At 48.3% G+C, this 27,962-nt stretch overlaps 2 protein-coding genes across 5 annotated transcripts in view; one reads left to right on the top strand and one right to left on the bottom strand.

Annotated features, from left to right (window-relative positions):
- Window positions 1-369: 369 nt before the first annotated feature.
- On the top strand, window positions 370-20,290 carry LOC121680601 (myotubularin-related protein 3). Of its 4 annotated transcripts, none has more exons than XM_042060039.1 (21): window positions 370-519; window positions 1,552-1,650; window positions 5,499-5,624; window positions 6,197-6,286; window positions 6,508-6,624; window positions 8,827-8,909; window positions 9,197-9,351; window positions 9,817-9,913; window positions 10,605-10,718; window positions 11,021-11,214; window positions 11,428-11,559; window positions 11,769-11,880; window positions 12,161-12,356; window positions 13,265-13,450; window positions 14,111-14,281; window positions 14,719-14,864; window positions 15,616-16,876; window positions 17,139-17,249; window positions 17,425-17,513; window positions 18,505-18,531; window positions 19,365-20,290. In XM_042060039.1, the coding sequence occupies exons 3-21, from the start codon at window positions 5,622-5,624 to the stop codon at window positions 19,537-19,539; spliced, it is 3,459 nt and encodes a 1,152-aa protein (XP_041915973.1). In that variant the 5' UTR covers window positions 370-519; window positions 1,552-1,650; window positions 5,499-5,621; the 3' UTR covers window positions 19,540-20,290. The 4 variants fall into 4 exon arrangements, with proteins under 4 accessions (XP_041915973.1, XP_041915975.1, XP_041915976.1 ...); XM_042060040.1 differs by lacking the exon at window positions 370-519 and adding an exon at window positions 1,356-1,432; XM_042060041.1 differs by lacking the exon at window positions 1,552-1,650.
- Window positions 20,291-20,484: 194 nt separating this feature from the next.
- The window catches only part of cita (citron rho-interacting serine/threonine kinase a), a 71,704-nt gene continuing 64,226 nt past the window's right edge, over window positions 20,485-27,962 (bottom strand). Inside the window, 9 exon segments of the mRNA XM_042060035.1 lie at window positions 20,485-21,915; window positions 22,539-22,902; window positions 24,529-24,702; window positions 24,825-24,903; window positions 25,180-25,260; window positions 25,851-25,979; window positions 26,597-26,705; window positions 27,144-27,236; window positions 27,721-27,860. Of these exon segments, the coding sequence (XP_041915969.1) occupies window positions 21,892-21,915; window positions 22,539-22,902; window positions 24,529-24,702; window positions 24,825-24,903; window positions 25,180-25,260; window positions 25,851-25,979; window positions 26,597-26,705; window positions 27,144-27,236; window positions 27,721-27,860 (1,193 nt within the window). The 3' untranslated portion in view covers window positions 20,485-21,891.

The following is a 27,962-nucleotide window of genomic DNA, read 5'->3' as shown; positions in this document are numbered from 1 at the left end:
AGTCTCGTTGAATAATGAGCATAAGCAATTAGCCACTAGAACTGATAGTGTGTAGGGCTGAATTGTTGAGGGTTCGTTTGTGGAAATGACTCGTAGGCCTGCGCTAATGCATCTAGTTTATGGAAAGGTCCCATCTAATGCTTTGAAAGTAGCCTATAGGTGTCTAGTGTTTTAAAGGTAATAATTTGTTTTGTTTGCAGTTGAATCAAGTAAAGAAGGTTTTGACAAAGATCGCTTTCGTTTGGAGTTCAGTTGTATTGCTGTGTGATGTATCAGCTGATTTTCAGCCACTGTTTACATTTCGCTCTTCTGGTGTACTAGTACGTAGATACGTCAGAGCAGTGTAGTTTACGTCCTTACGTCATTTCGTTTTAGTGTTGGTAGAAAGCGATGGCGGCGGCTTAGCTCCAACACATCGGATTAAGAAAGCACTGTTTACACCTTCTTAAATGCAGTATTCATACCCAATTTCAACAGAAACGTGGAAAAAGTGGATTCTTGTGCAGGATGCAATCTTAAGTGAGTATGTTAAGAGTGTTTCGCCATCGATGTGTTAAAGCTGCGGCCTCCGTTTTGGGTTCCGCCCTCTACCACAACAACAACAATAACGAGGCTGTCAGTGTCAACCGGTAGAAAACCATTTAGCTAGCTTAATAACGTTGTATAAAAATGAAACTACATATATGTAAATTAGCTAAATTATCACACTGTAATATAGCTAGCACAATTGTAATTAGGTGTACTCAGCGCGAGTAGTTTATTTGTTTGTTGCTTGCTAATGTTATGCTGTAAATAATGTGTAAACCCAGTCTCGCTTAACAGATAGAACTATGCACTGAAGAAGTTAACGCTAGCAGGCTAGTTCTATTGCTAGTTTAAACTAGATAACTAACGGCAACGTTAGCTGGCCTGGCTAGCTTGCCAGCTAACGTTAGTTAAATGGGTAACGTTATCTAGCTAGCTTTTAGCAAAGGGAGTCGTGCGCTTTTTAGCCAGATAATATTAACATACATCGATTAAAAAGCGGTAGTCAGTTTATGTTAACTGAAGCGTCGCCGCAGACATTCTCATTGAAATAAAATTGAAATAAGTCTTAATTTACTGTATAAGGTTAGTAGCGTAAGATCAGTTCATATCGCCTGATTCCTAAATAACAATTGTCCTGTATGAAAGAAAACGTATAGAATTCTAAATTGATTTGAACATATTTAAAGACAACTATCTTGCCGTATTCTGTGGTTCATTTTATGTTAGTAGTCATGTTATATTCAAGTTATGATAATGCTGTTTCACCTCTATTAGTCTGTTGCTTTGCATTCACTCTCACAAGTTAACATACATCTTAAATTGTTAAAAATATAGGGTTTAACTCTGGAAATAGGCAATTGGGAAAATTCAATAGAATTCAACTACTTCCAGCTGAAACATCAAGGTTCGTTGGGGAAAGATATGTTTAGAATGAATTTCTCACGTATAGTTGCACAGCATCTGCCATTTCGGTACTTGTAAGAATGATTTCAATGTCATTCCTATCATTCCTTTGTTTCACAGATATAATCTTACCATTGCCTGACAACTATGATCGATTAACACACCTGCAAGATGCTACACGTCCTACTTTGAAGCTAGCAAGAATTTGATTTTTTCCAGGTAACAATTCTTTTAAGAGGATGTGGTGAGCTTCATGCCATTCTCTGCACATAGACAAAAAAGTCTGTGGTAATTTTGCATGAAAGTTTTTTTTTTTTTAACATGAATGGTTGCTGAATTATATTTTAAAGTGCAGTTTACTCTTACCCAAAGCAATGAAAAGAGAACTGAACAGTCTCAACTGTATTTAATTGTTGTTACAGATGTATGTTTATGTTGGAAAAGGTCACGTTTGCAACTAAATTTAAGCTCTTGAATGCAGTAATGTGAGAGTCATATGACATGGCGGTTGTTTTTGCTTTTGCCACCCCTCCTTTATTATTATGATCCCTCTGTGAAACTTCAAGCAGTCAAGTGACTGTGCTCACTGGAGGAGGGAGATTTGCAGGCTGCCGGATACACCAAGCTGATTATTTCTCTGCTCACTCTTGGGCTGAGCACTCCAATCCTAACCCCTCTCCCTCACCCCCCCCCCCACTCCCCCCTCCTCTGAGTCAGGAAGTGTCCAGGTCTGGGCTTACCCACAGGTTAACATGATGCCGGGATTGCAGCGTGGCCCTGAGCCAGCTCTCCGGGGCTGGAAGCTTTTGTTTAAGACTCCCAGGTGAGGTTGATCTTTTGCAGACAGCTTAGTGCCAGAGATGTTATCCAGCCTGGGCTCTGCCCATGGTCCTGCATTTGATCGGGCAGCAGCTCCAAAAAGCCTGGACGACAGTTTTTGTGACCTGGATTTCACCTCTCAGCCTTTCTCCCAAGTCCATGTTACTTTGGTGACTTGTTGGCTTAGCTGAAGAAAAGAAAGAAAAAAAAACTTTTTTTTTTTTATTCAGCACTGAATACTGCCATTAATGTCTTTGTAGTTAGTCTCTCCTTGCACTGGATATTCTCAGAGGTGAATCTGTCAGGTGCTGTGAGTGTGACTGAATAGGTGAGGGCTAGCGTCGGATTCCCAGGCTGCCACTTCTCCACCTCTGCTCGGGCAGATTTCCACTCTAATCCAGCTTTACGTGAGAAGGGAGGGCACTCACAGGGCAAAGGTCAAAGGGCTTCCAGGGGTCGGTGGCGTCTTGACAAGTGCAAAAGATCACATCAAACATTTGGATTCTGTTTCTTACCTTTGCAAATTTAGATCAGCATGCACATGCTGAACATTTTCAATCATGAAATCAGATTGAGCCTATTGTATGAAATAGGGACAGTAGCAGCACATGCAAGGAATGCTTTTAGGCTCACTCTAGCTGTACATAAGGGAAATGTTTCACATGCACTTCGCCTGAGAGGTCTGCTTTGAGTGCGAATAAAACTGTTAGTACGTAAGTTCAATGCACCATATGGATTGGTCTGTTTAAAGTATGTAGGCAGTGTGTGTGTGTGTGTGTGTGCAACCTTGTGTATGTGTTTGCGAACTTGTGTGTGTGTGTGTGTGTTTGTTTACTGTCCTCACTTGGCCTCATGATTGTTAAGGGTAGCATCTCATCTGGCACTGTGGGGGTATCTGAACTGTCACTCTTTCCGTAGTTTATGGCTCTCTGTGTGCTCAATTACTACAACTGATCTCAGATTATATAACAGTCTGCACTTTGCCCTTGCCAAACCCTCTCTCTCTCTCTCTCTCTCTCTCTGGGATTGAACTTACCATGGTTGCTAGAGAATACTCCAATGAAATATTAACAACAACAAAAGCAAACAAAAGGCAAACAAACAAAAAAAGCTGGAATGTCGGACGCAACACCCTCGTGACTGGAACAGCAGGCATCCTCACCACCATGGTCTGTTGTTGGGAGGTGTGTGTCTCTGTGTTTATGTTTGGGTGGGGGTGAGGGGGGGGGCAATTCCTTTGGCATAGCTGAGATATTTTGTGATCCACTAAGATGTGAATGAGCTGATTGTGGTCTGGTGTTAATGAGTTGTGTGGCATGAGGATGTGCAGCATAGAGGACTAGAGAGGAACGAGAGGAGAGAGAGGAAGCGCTGGAACAGTGTGCCTGGGGACGCCATGGCCAATGGGAATCAGGACCAGAGCTGTGGTCATTGTCGTCCAAACCGTTTTGGCCAGACGCACAGGAGCGGAAGGCTATGTTTTTATCAGTGCGTGGAGTTTGATCCTGTGATGCGAGTGTTGCCAGCACCAACCCAACCAGTCGAGTGAGAGAGGATGGCTGGATTCCAGTATTTCTTGTCTCCTTTTTTCTCCTCGCTGTTGCACCTTATTAAAGCTCCAATGACAGTAGAAGCGCTTGAAACACAGTGCACCTCGCTCCGTCTCTTCATTAACATTTCTTGCATCAAGCATTTGCAGGAAATATCCTGCAGGGTATATCAGGAAATATAACGTTCACGGCACATACCGTCCGGCAGCTGCAGAGGAGTTTGGAGAATGCAATGCTAAGGAAGGCTTTTTTGGCTCAAGCTACACCTATGCAAGGTACCTCATAGTATTCCAATGAACAAGACAACAAAGTGTTGGCCTTCACATTTGGGGAGCACATGGGATTTCCTTGGGACTGTGAGAAGACATGTTTGTGTGTGATTTCCAGCACAGTCCAAGGAAGTGCTACCACAGCGGTGTTTGCATTTGCCATAACAGTTGCTATTCAGTCCTAATTTCACCATTAATGGCATACTCGCGCCAATATTACTTGTTATATTTGTTGAAGTGCTATCTCACCTTTGCTGCTGGTTTACTACTGGATGTTGTTTTAGAGTGGGTGTGAGAGAGGAATGTTTTATGTCTCCGATATTCTTATCCTGGCTTACATTTTTTTCTTGTTCCTCCATCTAAGGTTATTATTGACTAGCATGTTTTTAGTAGGGCGAGTGCACACAATGCCTTGTACTTCTGCAGGAACCCTGACTTGACGGTTTCTTTTTAAAGGAGACCTTTTATTTCATTGTGCCATTCAGGGCCCTTGTCTTTCATCCCCCGCGCAGTGGTTGAGTGGAGGCTGTCCCAGGTGGCCAGGGGGCGGTGTCCCAGCCCGGAGCTGTGTGGTCAGGCCGTGGGAGCAGGGTGACCTGGTGGCGAGCTGCTGGAGCTCTGCTGGTGGTTGAGCAGTTCCTCCAGCCCTCGCCAGTCGCCAGTAGCCAACCACCTCTCCGCCAGCTACACGTCTCTTTACACTAGACCTGTTAGTTTATCAGACACTCATCTGACATTTATGAAGATCTTCACTATCGAATCCTTCCTTGTATTGTAACTCAGCTTTGACTGTTTTTTTCTTTCCTGCACCATGGTTGTAGCATAGTAGGTGTGTGTGTGTTTGGACTTGTTTGGTAGTTAAGGGCTGGAGGCCATGGAACTCTTGTGTGGTATTAATCTATATGAAAGTCTTTTCTTGCAACCTCCATAACCACCCTACTCTTTATCTCTCCAAAGTATACATTTTCTGCCAGGTGTTTGTGTTTGTGTGTGTGTGTGTTTATCTCTGAGATTGAGCAAGCCGACTGAACTGAATGCCCCCTTATTGGGAGGAGGGCGTGTGTTTAACTTTAGCACTTTCGCAAGAAGCCAGAATAAGGGTCAGAGGTATGTTTGTGTGTATGTGTCTGTAAATCTGGTGCTTGGCATGGCGAGACGGCCTCTCCCAGTGCCCAGGTTGAAAAGACTGTTTGCTCACAGTTTTACAAGTAGCAGCACTCTCCTAGGCATGGGCCTGGGACCAGGTACAGAGGCATGTCACTGTTCACCCACATGGAATAAAGCAGAGAGGATATATGAAGTGTTCTTCAAATGAATGGACTTATTATAAAGTATGTCAAAAAATGAAATGGTGGTGCATGATGTAATGATGAGCTGTTCCTCATGGTTCCGTCCTCTCTCTCTTTCTCTCTCTCTCTCTCTGTTCCAGTTCTCCGTGTAACCCTCCTGCCTGCGTTTTTCGGGACCCGCGTTCTCTGGCAGCCTCGCGCTCCCCTCAGCACAAAGGACTGGTGTTCTCACGAGTGTGACCCCTCTCTCCGCCGCGGGAGCCATGGTAACGCTCGCTCCCCGCCGTGGCTCATACCCTCACTGTGTCACAGGTCGACCTGCGCGCCGCCACTGTGCCATGTTTCCATCTGCTCTCACCACGACTAAACCCACAGCTTAGTCCGACCAGTGCACCACTTCCCGCTGAGCGTCTCATATAACACGTCATAACAACAAAAACACTAACAGGATGTGGTGTATGGTATTACATGAAACCTCTGGATATATGTTTACCAAAAAATTATTTTGTAACGAGGATGTAGCCTTGTAGCCTTGATGTGTTTACCTCAGTGGTGCTCTGTCGAGGATGCGACTGTAGCTGTGGTGAAGTGAGGGATCTAGCCTGGGGTGCGTTTCCCAAAACCATAGTTAGCAACTTACTTGGTTGGCAACGGGAAATTGCATTGCAACCAACAAAGTTGCTAACTTAGTTAGCAACTATGGTTTTGGGAAGCGGACCCCTGAATGTCAGTGCAGTGGTAGCACTTGTAACAGCGCTAAGCGGATGTCCAGTGCAGTGGTAGGACTGTTGGTTAGTAAGGGGATGCTGGCACTGACTGAGGTCTTCCTGTTTGTCAGGATGAGGAGGACCAGCAGAGTCCAGAAGCAGGCAAGGCCAGCCTGACCCTCTCCAGGAAGAGCCCTGTGCTGGAGGAAGACAACCTGCAGGTGGGGGAGACGCATACACACGCACACACACACGCGCACAGGAACATGCTAGCAAGCGTATAAAGATGTTTAATTGTCAATACGGTGCTTGCACTCAACTCAATTTAAAACAAAACAAAAAATGTATTTCCTTTACCTGTGTCATGTACATTGACATCATTGAGGTTGTGCATGTGTGTGTCTATGTGTGTGTGTGCTTGCGTGTGTGCGTATAAATGCAGGTTCCCTTCTCAGAGCTTCATGGCGAGTGTGTGGAGTATGTGGGCAGGGCGGAGGATGCCATCATCGCCATGTCCAGCTACCGGCTGCACATCAACTTCAAAGAGAGCGTCATCAACGTGAGTCTGGGCTCTATGGGCACTTGGGTGGAGCCTTTTCTTTCTCCTTCTCTTTCTCTCTCTCTCTTTCTGTCTCTCTCTCTCTCTTTTACACCCTCCTTTTCTCTCTGGGACTGTGCGCCACAGGAAACGAGACCCAAACCACAGAGAGACAGACGAGCACTTTTAAGCACAGCACATTCTTGCCATAACATAATTGCTGGCAACTGCTCCGCTGCTGACAGCAGTGTTTGCATGTTGCAGCACCATGGCATTACCCCCATAGATATAATTTCTGAACCATAATGAATAAGGCAGCCTAAACCACCCCTGCACATGACTGGGACTCGCACATTTATTTTTAGACAATGTACCATACCATCATACACCTTTTTATACTCACATGCATGGCCTTCCGCTTTGCAAAACAAATTCCTATTTTACATAGCTGACATCAGCTTACCGAATACAGCACAGAGTGGATGTCTGTGACTGTTGCTGCATGGCTGTTGACTGTCAGACATAACGGAGCGGACTGCCGTGAGAGGGTGTGATATAGATAGCTTTGGGAGGCTCTGGGCCGCGTCTATACGTCTCTCTCTCTCTCTGTGTGCTGTCCGCGTGGCGTGCCGCAGGGGTGACCTCGTGCCGTTGCTAGGGCCTGATGGAAGGCTCTGGGAATAGCCGAGTCATGCCGTGACGGGAGTCACGCCTCAGCCGCCGTGAAGGGCACTGCAGTAGAAGTGGAGAGGCAGAGAGAGAAAGGGAGAGAGAGGGAGAGAGGGAGCAGCCCTCAGACCAGCAGGACAGGAAAGAGGTGGTCAGTCAGAATGACAGGAGTTGGGTTCACTGAGTTTACATTGACTCTCCAGAGAGCAGCTTGGTAAACTCGCAGGCTTCATTACAAGCAGTAGCACAGACCCAACTGTGTTGAAGATTGGCGGCTCAACTAGAGTATTAAAAAAAAAAAAAAAACCCAGCGGATATGTAGGTCATGATGAACACACAGATTTTTTGCAAGCTTTTCACAGGAAGCAGAGCCTCACTCTTATCTTGATAGCCTGTGCTGGTACATTATCTCCAACACGCTCATGTGCAATCAGCACATAGAGACTGCACACACACACACACACGTGTGTGGATTTGGTGTGTTGTTTCCATGCAGTGCGTCAGACAGAGTGTGGGACAGTGTGCACAGGGGGGACAGTGAGGGAGACAAGGCAACATGCTTGATAATGGATACGCAGCTGAACCAGGTGTCAGCAATCACGCGTCAGAGAAAAGAGAGAGACACCAGCTGAGCTGTGGTCACAAGAACCCGCCCTAACAACTCATATAGACATACACGTACACACACACATACACACACACACACACACAGACACAGAGAGACATGCACACTAGACTGAATGTCTGAGTGAGGAGTGGAGAAATCCTCAGGCTCCATCTTGCCGTCTTGCTTTTGTGCGAGCCTATTGTGGATGCTATCTCAGTAATTCCCATGCACTCACCCTGGGGGGACGTTTGAGTGTGCATGGTTATTTTCGTCTGTTTGGAATGAATGAATGAGAATTGAACTTGTGTAAGTTTGAGAATGTCTCAGGTTGACAGTTTGAAGAGCACTCTTTGCATCACGCGTGACTTCATCAGGTTGCTGTCAGCAATGGTGTCTACATTGAGCTTTTTCATCAGCGTTTTGGCTTAACCTGCTAATATACTCGGCACTAATGAAGGACCCACACAAAGCAGCACTTCAGCGCTTGCTCACAATCTGCTGTCTCTCTGTCTGTCTCTTTGTCTGTCTCTCTCTCTCTCTCTCTCTCTGTCTGCCTGTCTGTCTGTTGGTCTGGGCCACCGCAGGCTAATGGGTTAGCGTGTCTGTTGGCCTGTGCTCGGCCTTGGCTTCTCACGCAGGCCTGCCTGCCTGCCATGGTTGCGTAACTCCAAAGGGGCCGCAGCTTTTGATAAAAGCACCTCTTAGAGCCACAATGGCTTCCAGCCCCCCAATCACTTCTCCCAGCCAAACACTTATGTGGTGGTGCTACCAGCTGTTAGCATTGATACCATCGGAAGCAGTTTACGGGATTCAGGTTCGATTCCCAGTGAGTGTAAGATGCAAATTGAAGTTGCTTTGGGCAAAGGCGTCTGCCAAATAACTCCCCGTCACCTTAACCTTCTCCTTCCCCCCTCTCTGTCGCTCTCTCTGTTCTCCACCAATGCCAGGTTCCCCTGCAGCTGATCGAGAGCGTGGAGTGCCGGGACATGTTTCAGCTGCAGGTCATCTGCAAAGACTGCAAGGTCATCAGGTACAGAGCAAACACACCAGCACTTGACCAACATCAAAAGGACCTAAGGACAGACCCATTACTGTTGAATTATGGGAGTACTTAGCCAAAAGTTTACAAATGGACATTGTCTATTCTACTAGTAATAATGTAATTGAAAGAAAGAGGCAAGGTAACATTGTGATGAGATTAAGATGCATTGCTGTTTTATGGTGTTGATGTATTCCCCTGATTACTTGTTACAGCTATAAGTCGTGATGTGTGTGTACGTTGCGTGAGTGACCTTTGACCTCTGCCCTCGGGCACAGGTGTCAGTTTGCGCAGGCGGAGCAGTGCCAGGACTGGCTGAAGCGTCTGGGTGCAGTGGCGCGGCCGCCGGCTCAGCTGGAGCAGCTCTTCGCCTTCTCCTTCCACGTCCACACCGACGAGCAGCAGCAGCCCCACAACGAGATCTGCAGAGCAGGTAACACACACACACACACACACACACACACACACAGAGACAGACCGGACAGACAGACAAGACAGACACACATGAGGGAGTTTCAATAGAACAGGAATTTCATACATGTACACACACACACACACACACACACATTCACATTACACTCCAGTACAGTACATTCTTGTATCCATGCAAGGTAGTGATCTCATACATGCATGCTGCACCTACTACTGGTGTTCTTCCCAGACTATTCACATGCACTCTTTTAGCCTGAGGCTCAGGCGCTCCTAATAAACACACTCAATGTGCATAACTTAGATGTCACCTCCAAGGGGATGAGTCAGGCCTACATGCCTCACATACCTGTTCACACGTACTCACATCACAAAGCAATCAATAACTCCATATTGCCACTCAAATCATTAACACGTCCAGAGTTCCACCGTTTCATTCATTCTGACACCCCCACCTGTCATCTCCTAGGTGACCACGTGACGTCCCGCTTCAAGAACGAAGTGGAGCGCATGGGCTTCGACATGGACAGCGCGTGGAGGATATCAGAGATCAACCGTGGCTTCAGGTGACATCAGCCTTCCCTCTGCCCCCCCCCCCCCCCCCCCCCCCCCCCAACTGTGTATGATCGCTGTCTCGAAATGATCCTTTACAGAAGAAATCCATGAAGGAATCACAGACAAAAAGAATAGACAAGTACTCTTTCTGACACAAATCACTCAAGATCAGCACTCAACCGCTCTTTTGAGAGACAGGGCATCCCAACTCTTGTCTTGAGCATTCAGAGAACAGCCTCTTTGTCTTCACAGATAACTGTAGCCGCCGCAGAATATTAGTTAAGCTTGTTGTTGCCAAACAAATGGAAGGATACACTATACAGCACTTCCATAAATCATTTTATGATCTTTTAGTGCGTGGAAATTGTTACAATTATTTATTGGGAAAAGCTGTCACAGGCACAATTTGTTTGACGTTCAGCTATGATTAGCCACTCACAAACAATTAGTCTTTTATGGAGTTGAATGTGTCCCCCCCCCCCCCCCCCCCCACACACACACACACACACACACACACTGTTGCCAAACAAACACGCCAGTGTGTCCGATGTCAGGCCGCGGTCTCTGGTGGTCTGAGGTCTGAGCGGCTCTCTCTGTCTGAGTGTGAGGAGTTCATAAGGCAGGCCGTGGTGTGTGACTCTTTCGCCCTGCTGTGCTCTGGTGTGATGTGGTGTGCTGTGGTGTGGGCGTGTCTGGTTCTAGGCTCTGCTCCAGCTACCCGGAGCTCCTGCTGGTGCCGGCGTCGGTCACGGACAAGGAGCTGGAGAACGTGGCCGCCTTCCGCTCCTGGAAGAGGTTCCCCGTGGTGGTGTACAGGTGCGTGTCCGTGCGTCCGCCGCCGTGTGTGGACTGCGGGTGTTTAGAGTTCCGCGCTAGTTAGCGTGACAACTTGCGTAGAGACGTTTGTGTGAGGTGTCCGCAGTAGATGCAAATGCTAGGTGTGTTTGTGTGACAATGCAAGTGGCTCAAGCCTTGTTTATGAGAAGAAATGTTGAGTCAACACATGTGGATGTGTGAGTGCAGATGCGTATGTTTGTGTGTGGACTGGCGTGCAGATGCGTATGTTTGTGTGTGGACTGGCGTGACGCTTCCTGTCCTCTCTCGCCCCCCCGCCCCAGGCACCAGAGCACGGGCGCGGTGATTGGCCGCTGCGGGCAGCCCGAGGTCAGCTGGTGGGGCTGGCGGAGTGCCGAGGATGAGCAGCTGGTGCAGGCCATCGCCAAGGCCTGCACCTCTAACGGCAATGCGATCGTGCCGCTTAGCAACGGCTCCTGTGGTCACGCGCACACCAACGGCACTAACGGGAACGCAGGTCAGTACCTGCACAACAGTATACAGTACACTGTCTCCTCGTGTGTGTGTGTGCATCATGTTTGTTAGTAAAGAGGAGTTTAGTGTTTTCGTAATAGTAAGGTACCATGCAATAAAAGTTGAGTTACCAATCATATATATTCATATATTTTATTTGTGGCCTATGGTATGGAAAATCAAGTTATTGAATTTGCCTGAAATGTTTCCGTCACAGATCCTGTTGCCAATGGTGATGTGGAGGCGGAGCCAACAGCTACACCTCCAGAGAAGCTGCTGATATTGGATGCCAGGTCATATGCTGCTGCAGTAGCCAATCGGGCGAAAGGGGGCGGCTGCGAATGTCCAGGTAAAGGACAATCCAGGGGGTCAAGATTTGGAGTTAGCATCATGGTTGGCTGCCATATTACTGGTGGACACAAGAGCTCAGTCCATACTACAGTTCTATGAGTATTGGTTCAGAGTAAGACTGACATTTTGTGTAATTGTGTGTGATTATGTGCCTGTGATGGAAAGTGTGTGTGTGTGTGTAATGATGTATCTTATGTGTTGCCGTAGAGTACTATCCCAACTGTGAGGTGGTGTTCATGGGCATGGCCAACATCCACTCCATCAGGAAGAGCTTCCAGTGCCTGCGTTCGCTCTGTGCCCAGGTGCCCGACCCGGCCAAGTGAGTGCCCCACCCACATCTCAACCCTGGGCATCATCACCTCACTTCTTCACATTGGCATCATGGACTTTACAAGCCTTTATCAATTCACTTCCAGTAGAATTAATCACCTTTTTTTTTTTTAGACACCTACCACCTTTGATTCTCTTAATGATAACAGTCTCCTCATCCTCACTGACATCATTTCTCTCTCTCTTTCTCCTTCTCCCTCTCTTTCTCCCTCTATCTCTCTCTCTCCTCTCTCTTTCTCCCTCTCCTCCCTCTCTCTCCTCTCCTCCAGTTGGCTGTCTGCTCTGGAGAGCACAAAGTGGCTGCAGCACCTGTCCCTGCTGCTGAAGGCGGCGCTGCTGGTGATCAACGCGGTGGACCGCGACCGCCGGCCCGTGCTGGTGCACTGCTCCGACGGCTGGGACCGCACGCCCCAGATCGTGGCTCTCTCCAAACTCCTGCTGGACCCCTTCTACCGCACCATAGAGGTCAGACCCAGGAGACTCACGCTGCTCCGCTCTATTGACCGAGAAACATGACACGATAGAACAGCATATTTATTGAACTCGGTATGGACAGAGCATTCAATGCTATGCGACACTCGAACGCTTGCATGCGATTAGGATGGGTGACCAGTGACCAGTGAGAGTGCTCAGTAGGCTGCCATTTATTAAGTTGGGCCCTGTAGTGGACTGATCAAACCAGACTGGAGAGCAGACTGCAGTCGTGTGCAGTAGGTAAATGCACACATCCGAACCTGACCAGAGGCACTACATAGCCACCCACACAAGGCGTACAATACCTGGTGTGTGATATGCAAACAGTGCTGAGGACAAAGACACATTGACAGGAAGTGGGAGAGTTGTCTGGTCACACCTCACCAGCAGCATTTCCTCAATAGTGTGTGTGCTCACTCCAGTGACCGTAAAGGGTGGGAAAGACATGTGACATGATGTGTCAGGCAAACATAGCATGCATTTCAGCTATCAGACTTCAATAACAGGGTTAAAGATTTTTTCTGAACAGGTTTGCAGATAAAGCAGGAAAGTAAAGATAGAAAATGCACAGAACATTCTGACTGTGATTAGCTACATACAAAATGTGTCAATCATGGGAGTTAGTGTTTTTATTGAACACATGCCTCTGTTTTTTTTACAGTTCAAAGCTGTTGGTTTAACAAGGCTTTGTATGCATGTTAGGTAGTCAGCAGTTTTAGACTCAAACGCTTTATGCAGCTTTGACAGAGTCCGTTCTGTCAGTAACAAAAAGAAACAGTAATGGTACAGTAACTGCGTAAAATGGAACAAATGCATTTAATACAAACCACATCACTCTGAGAGGCCGCATCACTGAATTAAACTCCACGTCTTCCTGTCTTGACCCCTCCCATCCGCAGGGCTTCCAGGTGCTGGTGGAGACCGAGTGGCTGGACTTCGGCCACAAGTTCGCCGACCGCTGCGGCCACGGCGAGAAGGCGGACGACCTGAACGAACGCTGTCCCGTCTTCCTGCAGTGGCTGGACTGCGTTCACCAGCTGCAGAGGCAGTTCCCCTGCTCCTTCCAGTTCAACGAGGCCTTCCTGGTGAGCCAACAGCACCCCCTGCAGGCCTGGAGGCTACTGTAGTCACAGTGACCAAACTGCAGTGCACTTTGCTATGAGTATGAGAAGCACTGCACAGAATGAGACAGCCCTATTTTGGTTATAGTAGTGTATAGCATGTGTGTGTGTGTCTGACAGAGGGGTGGGGAGGGGAAGAGTAAGTGCACTTGTTCTATGTGGTGGCATGTGGTTGTTGAAAGCACTACTATTTTGAAAAGCCTAAATGCGTCAGTTATGTAGTATGAGTGTTTCATTTTGGAGGCGACAGATCATTTTTGTCTTTTCATACGTGTCTGAAAAGAACAAAAATTTCATGAGTTATTGTCTTATCAAGTCTGTTTTGATCTTTTTGTACTTGTACTTTCACTTTTTTTTTTTTTTATCTTCGTCTGTCTTGGTCTCTGCCGTTCTGAATGTGAAAGGGCTTTCCCCTCATCAGTGTGAAGTTTAGTTTCAGCTTGAAGTCTGCGTGTCTATGAACTTGACAATCGACATTGCTCTCTTCTGATCTGAAGGGGAAGGTTTTCTTTATGAAGTTATTATAAGGCGTGTTGGAGCTTGTCAAGATGTTACTGTGGTTTTGTCTTGAAATAAGTGTGTGTGTGTGTGTGTGTGTGTGTGTGTGTGTGTGTGTGTGACCAGGTGAAGTTGGTGCAGCACACATACTCGTGTCTGTTCGGGACCTTCCTGTGTAACAGTGGGAAAGAGCGGGAGGAGAGCTGTGTGCAGCAGAAGACCTGCTCGGTGTGGTCACTGATGCGTCCAGCACACAGAGCCTTCCGGAACATTCTCTACTCACCACACTCCGAGACGGTGAGCTCAGCTTCTCCCCCGTGCGCTAGGTTAAGGGCTGCCCACTGCTCCGGGTGTGTATGTGTGGGTGTGCTCCTAGTGAGCTCACTGAGCTGTGAGTGTGTGTATGAATGTGTGTACACTACCCCCCGGATGGGTAAAATGCAGAGAACAAATTTCCTATAGTAACTACCTGCAAGATTAATAAAGTACAATTTAACTAACTAAACTTCTCCACACATCCACACACACCCACTCACACCCAGCTTCACGAGTCACACACACTCATTCAAAAACTTCTGGACATTCAAACATAAAAGACGATACACATTCAAACACTGAAGAAAATGGCTAAGTTTAGTTTAGTGAGGGTCTAGTGTTGGTTGCTTGCTTTGTTGTGCGCTTGGTTGCATACAAATTATAATAGTGTGTGTATGTGACTCTGTGTGTGTGTGCAGGTGCTGCATCCAGTGTGCCACGTGCGTAATCTGATGGTGTGGAGTGCCGTGTACCTGCCCGGCTCGTCCCCCTCCACCCCCTGTGAGGAGTCGTGTGCTCCCTACCCCGCCCACAAGGCCTCCTCTGAGGACACGCCCAACGGCAGGTGAGGCCACACCCCCACTGCAGGGGGAGGAAAGCTCTATGGTTTTAGGATGGATGAGAGAGTGTCATCTACACCAGTGGTTCTCAAAGTGGGGTCCGCGAGCCATAACCAGGGGGTCCGCAAAATCATTTGCTTGAAATTATAAAGTTGAGTTTTATCATTTTCAAAATTAATATCTACAGATGCCCCTTTTCACCCATAAAACAAGCAAATTGTGTCTATTTGCTCCTACCCACAGTTCACTTCACTTAGGTCATGAAGAACCATTCCTACTACTTACTAGCTTGGCTTATTTGTTAGCCAGCTAGCTGATAAATGTTTAGAAATGTTTGAGTCAGTCCATGTTGTCAAGTGATGCAAAATCCAAAACTGACAAAAGACGAAGTTGCACATATGCCAAAAAACATGGGATAGTGGACCTGGCCACATCTTCAGAGAATGGCATGCTTAATTGTTAGGGTTATGGTTAGGGTTAGGGTTATGGTCCTTGGAAAATTTTCTCCCCCAAAAGGGGTCCTTGGAACCAAAAACATTGAGAACCCCTGATCTACACCACTGGTTAAGGGGAATATTTGGACTTGGATCTCTTGGAAGTTGAATCAGAACCAGTTCTTGGTACCGGTTTATTAGAAACCAGAGTCATTTAATGACTGATGATTTGTTTTAAGTAGGTGCTGTGATCGAATCACTCTCAATTGTTTTCCCCATTCTGTGTGTGTGTGTGTGTGTGTGTGTGTGTGTGTGTGTGTAGGCTTCCCAAGACACGTTCTGTTGATGACCTACCGTTGGCCTGCGAGGGAGGACCTCCCCCTAGTCGTCGCTGCAGTGACCCCAACCTCCGTGCTCTGGAGATTGCCATGGCAACGTCGCCGGACGGTAACGAATGTCCTAATGGTCTGGACGATGAGGCCAGTCTAAGCCCAGAACAGCCGGACTCGGAGATGGCGCCGGAGGAGCGGCCTGACGGGGAGGAGCCGAGCGACCGGGCGGAGATGAACGAGGAGCCAATCAGAAATGGGCACTCGGAGGAGGCGGGTCTGTCCATGGCCGAGGGCGTGGCGCCGGCTCAGATGGAGCACATCCTCCAGGAGGCCCGGGAGGAGGTCAACGGAGCAGCGTCCAGCGGCCCTCTCTCCGAGGACATCAGCGAGGACTTCACCCCGTCCACTCTCTCCACACCCACACCGTCTCCCTCTGAGGCGTCTTCGGCGGTGCCTGCGCCGGCTGATCGTCAGGACCCCATCACCCAGCTGTGCGAGGAGATGGTGGAGCAGGCCCTCGAGTACGCCGTCAGCGAGCCCTCACCACCGCCACGCGTCACCGTGCCCCTCCCGCCCGGCGGTCACATGACCAACGGCCACTGCGATGGCCAGGCAGAGGAGCCGCTCACTCCCCCTCCCGGCCATGTGGAGGATGGCGGTGGCGGCGGCAGCGAACTCTCTTCTGCCGTCCAGCCCGAGGCGCCGCACTGCCCCCTGGAGACGGCCGCTCCAGCCGCCCACACACCCCCTCACACTCCCCCTCAAGAGGAGCCCCAAACACAGCCTGCGCCGCCCGAGCCGCCCCGAACTCTCAACGGCCTCCGCTTGCCTTCCCACGGTGCCTTGCATCCCCTCCCCTCCTCCTCCTCCCCCTCCTCTTCCTCCTCCTCCTCCTCCTCTTCCCCCTCTCCCGCTGCCGCCGTGTGCAACGGCGAGACCCACCCCGTGGTCAACGGCTCCCGCCGGCCCCTCAGCCGCCAGGCGTCGGGCACGTCCCCGTGCGGTGGTCTCCCTCTCCCGCGCAGGGCCTCGGGGTTGGTCCCGCGGGCGCGCGGCGAGGCGGCAGCGACGGCAGCAGCTCCCCCTGCTGGCCACCTGGAGGAGGACGGGCTGAGCGTGCACAGCGACGCCGTGCAGGTGCGCCTGCAGCAGATGGAGGCCGGACACCAGCTGCAGGTGGAGAACCTCAAGTGGCAGGTGCAGCAGCTGTGGAGCCGACTGCGCGTCAACGTGGAACTGCCCAGCGAGCTGGTGAGGCCAACACATACACACACACACACACAAACACACGCATACACACTGAAACATGCAGTTATCATAATAAAGCAGAAGAATATGTGAATCAATTCACACATTTGCATCTGACGTGGAAACTTTCTCACACGTTGTTAAAGAGCAAATTCAAGCTACACCAGATTAAACACTATTCAGTGACACCTGGGTAGCGCACCAATGTTAGAAACCACACGCAAGTCTGTGATGATTTGACCGAGGACTCCTCTCTTCCCGTCAGACGTCTCTCCCGGATGGTGAGAATAATCTGGAGCCCGTGTGTCTGTCACGCTGCAGTTCCGAGTTCTTCTCCGAGGGCAGTTGGGAGCAGGTGGAGCAGCGGGAACCAGAGGTGAGGGCACCACACCCTGTGTGTGTGTGTGTGTGTGTGTTTGGGCTAGTTTGTCTAGAGTTTGCATGTCTATTTGGAAAAGGGTCCTGACTTTCCCAGATGAAGAGTCAGCTGCTGTTGTATTGGGCTGTGTGTATTTGGTATTGACGTTTCTCTGTTTGTCTGGTCTTTGAAGATGACCCGGTGGTATCCAGATCACTTAGCAACACACTGCTATGGATGTGAGACCAAGTTCTGGCTGGCAGCGAGGAAACACCACTGCAGGTGAAGACACACACACACACACTTTACATACTCATTTCTTCTAAGATTTCTCCTGGAAAAGCCTTGGGGAAAATGACTACTGTATGTACTGTATATGGTCCTATAAAGGAACATAACTTGTCGTCAGTAAATTAATACATCATCATACTATAACCCTAGAAACGCTGCAATAGAATCCCATTGTGTCTTAAGTAGTGTGATAATCATATGTTCCTTGTTGCTACCCATCCCTGAATTTGGTCTTTTGTGTTTGTTTGTTTTCATTTCTGTGCAACATTCCTCTGTATTGTTCTGTTATTGGACACTCCTAATTCAGTTCAGCTGCTAGTGCACTCCTTGGAACAGGATCGTCCGTCACTCCCCATTTGTAATCAGCTGGCTCACTCCCAAACCTGGATTGCTCTCAGATTCTAGAACTTACCACCACCACAGCCATCGGTGATTTGTGTTAGCTCTGAGCGGTTGCTCTTGTGTCAGGTTAAGAGATGAGAATTTAAGTAACAGGGAAATGGCTTTATTTCTGCTGAGCTTGAAGCACTGATGCACAAAGGAAAGAATACAAAGTAGAGAAGGCATTGTTGGTATTGGCAAGAACTGGCATCAAGAATACAATTGGCGTGTAGTCCTTGGTACAGGCCCTGGGTGGAGTGGACCAAACAAGAGGACTAGTGTTTATTAATTCACTTGAAAGGGCAGCTCATGTCATTTGATATTTGAAGGGCTTGTATGTTGTTGGACAGCTCGGATCCGAGTTCGAGTCAGAGGTCGAGTGGTGTTTGGGTCTGCCGAGTAGGGCTCTGAGGTGAATGAGATTGAATGGGGGGGGGAGATTCTTTGTGTGCTACGAACAGCCTGGTCATCGGAGGGACATGGGTGTGACCAGTCTGTGAGCTGGAGTTGGATGGCCACACAGGGCAGTGTGCTTTTCTTCCGATCTCATCCCTCTTTTCTGACTCTTCCTCTCTCCTGTCTTTCCCTCTCTCCTCTGCAGTGCCAGAGAGCCTGTTGAAGAAGCCTGGTGAGAGATCCCGGCCCCCTCCTCCTCCCTCCCTCCCTCCCTCTGTCCTCTCCATGCATTCTCTCCATCTTTCAGTCATCCCTCCGTCCCTAAACCTATTCACTCCCTCCTCCTCTCAGCTTGTTCTTGTTTCTGTCAGTCTGTTGCATTAACACGCTTGCTTTAATCAACACGCCTGGCTAATACAGTAATCCCCCCTCATTATCCCATCCTGGCTCTGGTGGATTTGTTGCCCCCCCCCCTTCTTCCTGGTTTCCATAAATATGCCCAGTCACGACAACAATCCTGCCAGCACGGTTTTAAGATGTCGATCTCTTGTTGAAATTAGTGGCGCAGACTCTGGATTCGTTTGCAAAAAAAAAAAAAAAAAAAAAGAATAGGCAGGAGGGTAAAGAATGAGTGCTGGTTCTCACGGTCTGTGAGAAAGAGAGAAAGAAAAGAGGGAGAGAAAGAGAGAGAAAGCAGAGCACTGGGCTCTTAGCCTGGCAAGAGAGCGGCCAAGCCATTAGGCAAGCTGCACCCACCGAAACGTGAGCTAGGGTTCTCACGCTTTTAGGATTTTGGCAACACCGCGTTGAGAAGCCGTATCCACACTTGATGCTTTGCTTTGCTGTGCAAAAATAACTGCTCCCTAGGTAGTGTGCAAGTTTGACCATTTGTTGAATGGATCTGTTTTGCTTTTCTTCAACATCCCATGCTGTTACTCAGGCTGATTAGATGGTCAGATGTGGTCATCAGCCTCGAGTAACACATTATGGGCTGTTGAATTGAATGTGGTTGTAAAAGTGTACGAGTGTTAATTCCCACTGGCCTTGCTGTTCTCCCTCACACAGGAACTGTGGGAACGTGTTCTGCGCTAGCTGCTGTGACCAGAAGGTGGCGGTTCCCAACCAGCAGCTGTTTGAGCCCAACCGTGTGTGCAAGGCCTGCTACGGACACCTGCGCCTGACTTCAGTGCCCCCCGCCGACCTGGAGCTGGAGAAGCCAATCACAGCCAGCTCCAACTGAGCCCCCCCCCCACCACCCGGACCGAATCAGCCAATCACAGATAGAGTTAACGCCGACTAAAACCTTCACCAGAGCTTGGCCAGTCACGGCCTGCTCCAACAACAGAATTCAGCCAATCAAAGACCGTATTGACTAACCCACCCACCCACCAACTTGGCTTATATCCCCCCCCCCCCCCCCCCAGTGGTCAGTCTTCACCCCCTGGACCGATAACGGACTGCCACAGTCCCCCCACCCCCCCGTGCACACATATAATTAACAATTGAGCCGCCTGGGTGTGCAAGAGAACGTTTGCACGCACACAGAAGAGAATGTTAATGTGAGTGTGTGAATGAAATTTATGTATATAATGCCATGTGTACAGCTATTTGAGAGCGAGAGACAGTGACCGGTATGTGTGTGTGTATGTGTGTGTGAGTGAGTGTATGAGACCAGGATGGACTTGCTATGCTGTGTGCCCGGACATCTTGTTAATGGACAGTCAGAACGGAGTGTTTCCGTGGCACCCAGCCCTCAGGCGGTTTTAGAATGGTGCGATGAGATGAGATGATGGCGGGTCTTATCGTGTCGGACTCCTGCTCATGTATCCCATGCTGCTTTGCTCCCCTTCCTCCAGGCCGTGCTGAGAGCCTGTGGGGGGGTCCCCCATCTAAGGGGGACCTCAGAGTGCTGAGAGACTGTTTGCCTGCAGAGGACGTGGTGCTCCCAAAGTGTGTGAATGAATTAAAGCACAACACACTGCCCACCTAAACTCGGTCTCTAATCTTTGTGTGTGTGTGTGTGTGTGTGTGTGTGGAAGAAGGTAATTAGCATTCCACCAGATAGTGGAAAAGGAAAGGGGTTTATGAAGGTGGGATATTTCGCTGGTAGGGGAAAGAGGTGCTATTAACGGACTCACTACTTGTGCTGATGTATGTAAACAAACAAAACACAGCACACACAAGGACCAGTGAAATAGAGATTCTTTTAATAGTACTCATGTTTGATGCTTTTGAACAATTAAAAAAAAAAAAATCTACAAGGAAAGCTTAATTCTGTTAGCGGTTGTTAGACATCGGCATTATTAAGAGCACAATGGAGGAAGTGCATATAGAAGAAATGTGGGGTAAGGTGGTTAGAAGAAACGCAAAAATAAGGTGGAGGGACGGCTGATGATGAACTTTTGTGTCTCTAGAGCCGTTCCGTCTACATGCTACAAAGAGTGAAGCGTACTGGGAACTTGCCGACTAGATTTCGGGGGCGGTCGCGGTACGTGGCACTTCGGCACTTTCAGAGGAGCGGGGTCCTGAGGCTTACCGATTACCAAGGCTCCCGAATCGAGAGGACGGATGCTGGAGCTCGCCAAGAGACGGCGGCTCGCACTCAAATTGTTTAAGCTCTTTTCGTCTAACAGTAACAATCTTAAGTCAGACCACATCTTTGTTCTCTTACATCAAAATAATAATAGAAAACATATATAGATAGTAAGTTAAAACTCAGTCAAGGGAGCCTGTAGCAAAATAAAAATGATATAAATGTTCAAGTTTAATTTTTTTTAAAAGCCATTATGTCACTTTTACAGGATGAGTGCATAAACCTGCTGGCATCCAAGCAAAATGTTCCACTTGAAGCAAACATTTGGACATTTTACGTGGTTTATATTTACGTTTCGACATTCAAGGAGGGCACGATACAAACACGATTTCTCATGTGTACATTTTTTATCTCTTCTTTTTACATAACAAAAATAGTTATTATGGCTTCACCAGCCTGATATTCCCTTAGAGTCTCTATAAAAAGTGGAGTTAGAGTATGTACAGTCAAATGACATCCTGAAGTTATACAAAGTTCGTTTCTCCTTTCCAAAAAGGCCAGCAGAGTTTGCCGCTGACGATTGTGGGTAGCGCTGAGAGCCAGATTCAAAGCAATAGCTCAGTCAGGAATTAGAGGAGAGGGAGCGAGAGAGAGAGAGAGAAGAGATGAAGAAAGAAGAGATGAAAGAGGGAGAGAAAGGCAGAGAGGAAAGTAACCCGCCCACAGATAGCTAGCTGAGGACCAGAACTGCTTCATTCCCTTTTTCTTCTCTTGCCTCTGAATAAATTGCTTTCAGATTTGCAACGCCGGATGACTTAAGTAACTGACCCGAGGATTAGGTGTCTACTTTGGGCCAAAAGCAAAACAAAGTTAGCCTCCTGTTTTGCTTTTGTTATGGGATCTTTCAAAAGAGATATTGTGCTGTGGGTTTGGACTGCTACCCTGTGGTGTTAAATCTACAGACAGTCTCATTCTTCTGATTTGGCATTCGTATAGTAGTGTTTTCAGTGTTGCGTAAGGTGTGTCCCTCTCCTCTGATTGGTGTAGGTGTGCTGTCACTCAGACTGATGACTGGTCCCATACCTGCATAAGAGAGAGAGAGAGAAAAAGAGATATATATCAATGATGGGTTTAACAGCAGAAGTGATTCATCACAGGAGGCTATATTTTACAGGCTAGCACTACAGCTGATCATGTTTTTTTGCTTGACTTATAAACGCTGGTCATCACTATACTATGGTTTAGCCCAGTTCTGATTGAGTTGTGTGTTAAGTGACTCAAAGTGAGCATGAATTAAAATGCAGTTTTCAATGTGAGTATAGATGTGAGTAAGTGTACATGTGAGTAAGTGTACTGTACATGTGAATAAGTGTACACGTGAGTAAGTGTACATGTGAGTAAGTGTACTGTACAGTACATGTGAATAAGTGTGCATGTGAGTAAGTGTACACGTGAGTAAGTGTACACGTGAGTAAGTGTACTGTACATGTGAGTAAATAAGTGTACATGTGAGTAAGTGTGTGAGCATATATTTGTTAAAGTAGTTTTAATGTGAGTGTAGTGTAGGTGTGTTTTAATGTGAGATAGGGGTCACCTTGTTGACTGTGGTGAGTGTAGTGTAGGTGTGTTTTAATGTGAGATAGGGGTCACCTTGTTGACTGTGGTGAGTGTAGTGTAGGTGTGTTTTAATGTGAGATAGGGGTCACCTTGTTGACGGTGGTGAGTGGCGCTCGGCCGGACTGGGCGTGCAGACGTGGGCGTTCCTCAAAGGCCTGGCGTCCGGGCGACCTCTCGCGCCGCACGTCCATGCCGCGGGCGGGCGAGCGCTCCATGCGCGGGTCCATGGCGCGTCCCGGCGAGCGGTCCAGCCTCAGTTCGGCGCCGCGTCCCGGCGACTTCTCGCGCTCCAGGACGGCGCGCGCCGGCGAGCGGTCGTGGCGGAACTCGGTGCGCGCCTCGCGGTAGCGGTGCGGCGTGCCCGGCGGGTGCAGGCCCTCGTGGATGGCGGGGCTGGCCGCCAGGCGCTTGGAGATGTGCTCGCTGTAGGTGGGGGGACCACGCTTGTTGGGGCTGGAGGGAGATCGAGGAGCGCGTGGGTAACGCGTGCATATGCAACTGAACCCGCACACAGCACAAGTGTTTGGTGGTGGGGTTGGGGACACAGGAGCTGTGCTTCTGACCCTGGAGGTGAGGACTGCTACCGCTTTGGTCCACGTTTACTGTACAGCTTTATGAGAAGGTCACTCTGTGACTACCAACAAACAACCCCTCTAGTGACCTACTAGAGACAGATCGACCCAAACATTCAAGACCAACTCACACAGGCAGCCAACCCAGAGGATTTGTAATAGAGCTCCAGCCACTACACCCACCCATGTACAGCCTACTACGTCAAGTTCATACATATAAGACTTTATACACTGAGCAAAAATGTAAACACAACAGTTTTCCCTTCCATTTTTAGTAAAAAAAGTGCACACAAAAAGTAAAACAATGAATCACATTCACTTAAAGATGTGTTCTTCAAGTCCTCTGCACAAGACTATTCAGTGACATCATATAAAAATACAGTTATCAAACCTTCACTGAATATCACATGAAAATCTGTTTTAACAGTATACAACATGATGCAAGTTCACTACAGAAGGTACAACACATGCCTTTATTATCGTTATATAGTACATCTGAAAGTCATGTACTAATAGATGCTGACAGCAGATGGCCCTCTTGTACAGTAGCAACTAAAACAGACTGGAATCCAGGAACACGCAGTGGAAATAAACAGTGTTTTATTCAATGCTTCAAAGTCCACCCATATACAAAACCATGATGAATATTTACATTAAGAAGTCCTGTTCAGTCTCGGTCACAGCCCCCCCCCCCCCCGCTACACTTTGCCACATATGAAAAAGGCACTCTTCCTCCTGCAAAGAACAGATGCTGATGTTAATGCGTCTGGTCACGGGAGCTTTTTATTTACCAATATTAAACGGCCTCTCCCTCACACCACTGAACACCCTGATACAGACTGACAGCACTGCCATGGTCCCTTAGGGCCAGGAGACATGCTCAGGTTCCTCCTGAGCCGGCAGTAGCCCCAGGTGTTAAGACACACACACACACACACACCACTGTGACATTCTGTTCAACCCAAACAACCACAGACAAAGCCAATTCAGACGCCAGAGGAGGTCTCACTAATAGCCCATTGTGTGTGTCTGTCTACCTGTGAGTGTCTCAAGCCCGTCACCATCACACTAACCTACTCACCCAGGTCTGCCAGGGCACCATCAACACCAACAACACCATCAGCACCACCCTGTTACTCAGGCTCTCTTCAAAAACAGATTAGTGGTTAATGAAGAGCAGTGAAAAGGAAAACGGAATTGGATACCATTGGTAGTCCCTCACCTCTGTGCCTGCTAACACAGCCCACCGTGTCCCAAACTGGTCCACCTCATGCTGTGTGTCAAACAGTGATATTGTGTGTGTGTGTGTGTGGGTGGGTGGGTGGGGGTGTGTGGGGTCTGCAGTGGGTCTAGCACAGCTCTCTGTGTCTCTCTAAGCATCTAGGCCCAAGTTGGGGCCTCTCTGAGCAGCTGGAGCCTGTGTGAGCAACAGGGGCCTGTGTGTGTGTGAGTGTGTGTGTGTGTGTGTGTGTGTGTGTGTGTGTGTGTGTGTGTGTGTGTTTGTTACCTGCGTGTGGAACCGTTCTTGGAGGGCTCAGCGTTCTCCTGGGCCAGATTGCCCTTGCAGCAGATGACTCGCAGCTTGTTCTGATAGGAGGAGGCCAGGTAGACGGCGCCGGACGAGATGGCCGGGCCCAGGTAGCGCGGGTTGGGGATGTCCAGGTGAGCGTAGGAGTGGGGCCTGACACACACACACACACACAGGGGAAGAGTCAGTGCAAGTGTGTGTGTGTGTCTATGAGAGAGAGAGGGAGAGGGAGAGGGAGAAAGAGAGAGAGAGAGAGAGAGAGATGAGGGTCTTACCCCAGGGCAGAGTGGCTCTGGACTTCGATGACATCCAAGGAGTTGAAATAGGTCACGAACAGGTATGGCTCTCTGTAGGCTGAACGGAGAAAGAAAATGTAAACACATTAGATCATGATCACAGCATGTATTGTATGTAAGCTTTGAGAGTACATGAGGATATATATAGTTTCTGAAAAAACTGCAGAAATAAGCATAATGTATCAATGACTTGCACATACAGCATGTACTGTTAATATCTGTCAATATCTACATAGCACCAGTATCAATACTTTAATGAGCTCTAACATACAGTAGGCACTCTGTACTGTATAAACACTGATTTATCCTGAGCAGTCTGTTAACTGTTGATTACCAAAACTAAGAGGCAGACGGCTCCATTTGATGTCATCATTGCGGCTTCGGCGACCGTAAGCATCCACAAACACACCAAACTCTGGAGACAGAACACACATTTGATTAGTGGAGCTCAGACTACGCATCTGAACACAACCATGCTGTATCACACTGAACTGTTGCCACACTCTCTGATGTCACCAGTATAGGAATATACATGACCTAGAATGCATGTCATGCATTTGTGAGAGTGAGTGAGAGTGTGTGAGTGAGAGAGTGAGTGAGAGAGTGAGATAGTGAGTGTATGTGTGTGTGTGTGTGTGAGTGAGTGAGTGAGTGAGTGTATGTGTGAGTGTGAGTGAGTGTGTGAGTGAGTGAGTGAGTGAGTGAGTGAGTGAGTGAGAGATAGTGAGAGTAAGAAACAGAGAGCGAGAGAGAATGAAAAAGTGTGTATTCGTACCGCTGAAGCAGTGTGTGAGTGTGTGTGACTGAGTAAGTAGGTGAGATAGTACCATTGAAGCAGTGTGTGAGTGTGTGTGTGTGAGTAAGTGAGATAGTACCATTGAAGCAGTGTGTGAGAGTGTGTGAGACAGTGTGTGTGTGTGTGTGTGTGTGTGTGAGTGAGATGGTACCGTGGAAGCAGTGTGTGAGAGTGTGTGAGTGTGTGTGAGTGAGTAAATCAGATAGTACCGTGGAAGCAGAGCAGGTACTCGTCCTTCTGCGGGGCACAGGACACCTGGATGATGGAGATGGGGAAGCTGTGGGAGGAGGCAGCGAAGACGGCAGAGGCCAGCGTCACATCGTTCTTATCCAGGAACTCTGCCAACACACACACACACACAGAGAGAGAGAGAGAGAGAGAGAGAGAGAGAGAGATAGGGTCGGTCAAGAGACAATCAAGCCTGTGGAGAGCGCTCACAGCGACAGCGCTCAAGGACTGACACCCACAATATTCATCACTCCACTCACGCCTGACGGCAGTCAATGAGCAGGGAAGAGGTGAGAAGAGCATAGCAGTGAGACGCAACACACACACACACACAATCACCACAAACAGTATGCTAGCACTAACATGCTGTAATAGAGCCAATGTTTGATGTACTTGACTATGACACTGAGGTTTAATAGCTGCTGCAGACACAGGCAGACAGGCACAGAGAGCAGATGTATGAGGGGTTTTTTAAACCTCCAGTGATGAATAATGGATGCTAATGGGCCGGGTCTCTCAGGCGGACCACATCACAGACAGTGACACTCAGCTTTTAGTTTAGCTTCAGTTCAATTCATTTGCATTATTGTACTATTCACTTCACAGGAGTCCTCTTCTATTAACATACAAACACACACACACGCGTATACACACACACGCACACACAAGCATACTGTATACACATACACACACACATACATACATACACACACAGTAGGATACCTACCCTCCAGCACATACTGCTTCATCTCGATCTCGTAGAACTTATTGGTGCCGATGATGATGCTGTAGCCGGTAAAGTGGATGCAACTACAAGGCTCTGAGGTCTCAATCTCCTGAGAGACAGACAGACAGACAGACAGAGAGGTTAAGAGAGCGCTGTGAGACAGACAGACAGACAGACAGAGAGGTTAAGAGAGAGCTGTGAGACAGACAGACAGACAGACAGAGAGGTTAAGAGAGAGCTGTGAGACAGACAGACAGACAGAGAGGTTAAGAGAGTGCTGTGAGACAGACAGATATGATGGGCTGTGAAATCAGTCTGAGTCTGTTGGAGACGGGAGAGGCAGGTAGACAGACACGTAGCGGTAAAGCACTGGATCATCAATCTGGCTCCCCAACACAGGGCTGGACATCTGGAGCACGTCAGAGCACAAGACAAACTCATCTATGGAGGGAAAGGCTTTGGCAGGTAGGACTGTGTGTGTGAGTGTTTGTAGAGAGCACTGGTAAATGAGACGGGGGAGGGACGACCTCCTGGTTAGCTGACTCACCTTGCGGATACAGAACTTGCCAAGGTTCTCGTTGTAGCGCAGGATGGTAATCTTGTTCGGCATGGCAGCACATATGCAAAGCCCGTTATCAATCTGGACAGAGGAGAGGACAAGCACAAACATGCCCAACCATCAAGACATTCAGTCTATTAATGTAATATATCTAGACATGTTCCTGCACAAAACATGCCCAACCATCAAGACATTGTCAACTAATGTTATATATCAAGGCATGTTCCTGCACCATCAGGAGGTCTCTTTGGATAAAAGCATCTGCTAATTCCCACTCACTTTAAGACATCAGTCTACTAAATTTAAAAGACCAGACATGTGTATGCATTTCACAGCGGACATAACAACCATGTTGGGAGATATATTTCTATGACTCTTATGTAGCTACTGATAAAGACATGGACCCATGTGGAGGGCTTTTGACCAGCACAGCTGCTTCTGATCTGCCACTCCTGATCTGGTCTTTAATCACTGAACCTGACCAGCCCTGGCATGATGCCCGCACTGTGATGCCACAGCTGCTGCGCTGGCATCAGAGGGGTGGCATTAGGAGTGAGGGGGCTACCTTGCCCGAGGCGAACAGGTGGCAGCCCTTGACCGTCTCGAAAATAAAGGGGCAGAGGTCCGGTTGGGCCGGCAGGTGAGACTGGGACAGAGACTGCTTCACCTTCTTGATGTCGACCAGACACAGCGCCCTCTCCTCCCCTGGAGGACAAACAGCAGCGGCAGACAGATTAAACATCTATCAAGCACACTCGTATACATAAACCTAGCAAAGTGTGTGTGTGTGTGTGTGTGTGTGTCTGA

The sequence above is a fragment of the Alosa sapidissima genome, chromosome 13 (assembly GCF_018492685.1).
Source record: "Alosa sapidissima isolate fAloSap1 chromosome 13, fAloSap1.pri, whole genome shotgun sequence".
Lineage (NCBI taxonomy): Eukaryota > Metazoa > Chordata > Actinopteri > Clupeiformes > Clupeidae > Alosa > Alosa sapidissima.
Note: the sequence above shows the minus strand (reverse complement) of the source record. Positions and strands in the feature narration are given on the sequence as shown.

What these genes read in the sequence shown, in the direction of transcription:
- LOC121680601 (XM_042060041.1), top strand. An exon ending in AAAGACTGCAAGGTCATCAG is followed by an intron (nt 8,910 to 9,196) that starts GTACAGAGCAAA and finishes CCTCGGGCACAG; the next exon opens with GTGTCAGTTTGCGCAGGCGG. An exon ending in GAGGACACGCCCAACGGCAG is followed by an intron (nt 14,865 to 15,615) that starts GTGAGGCCACAC and finishes GTGTGTGTGTAG; the next exon opens with GCTTCCCAAGACACGTTCTG.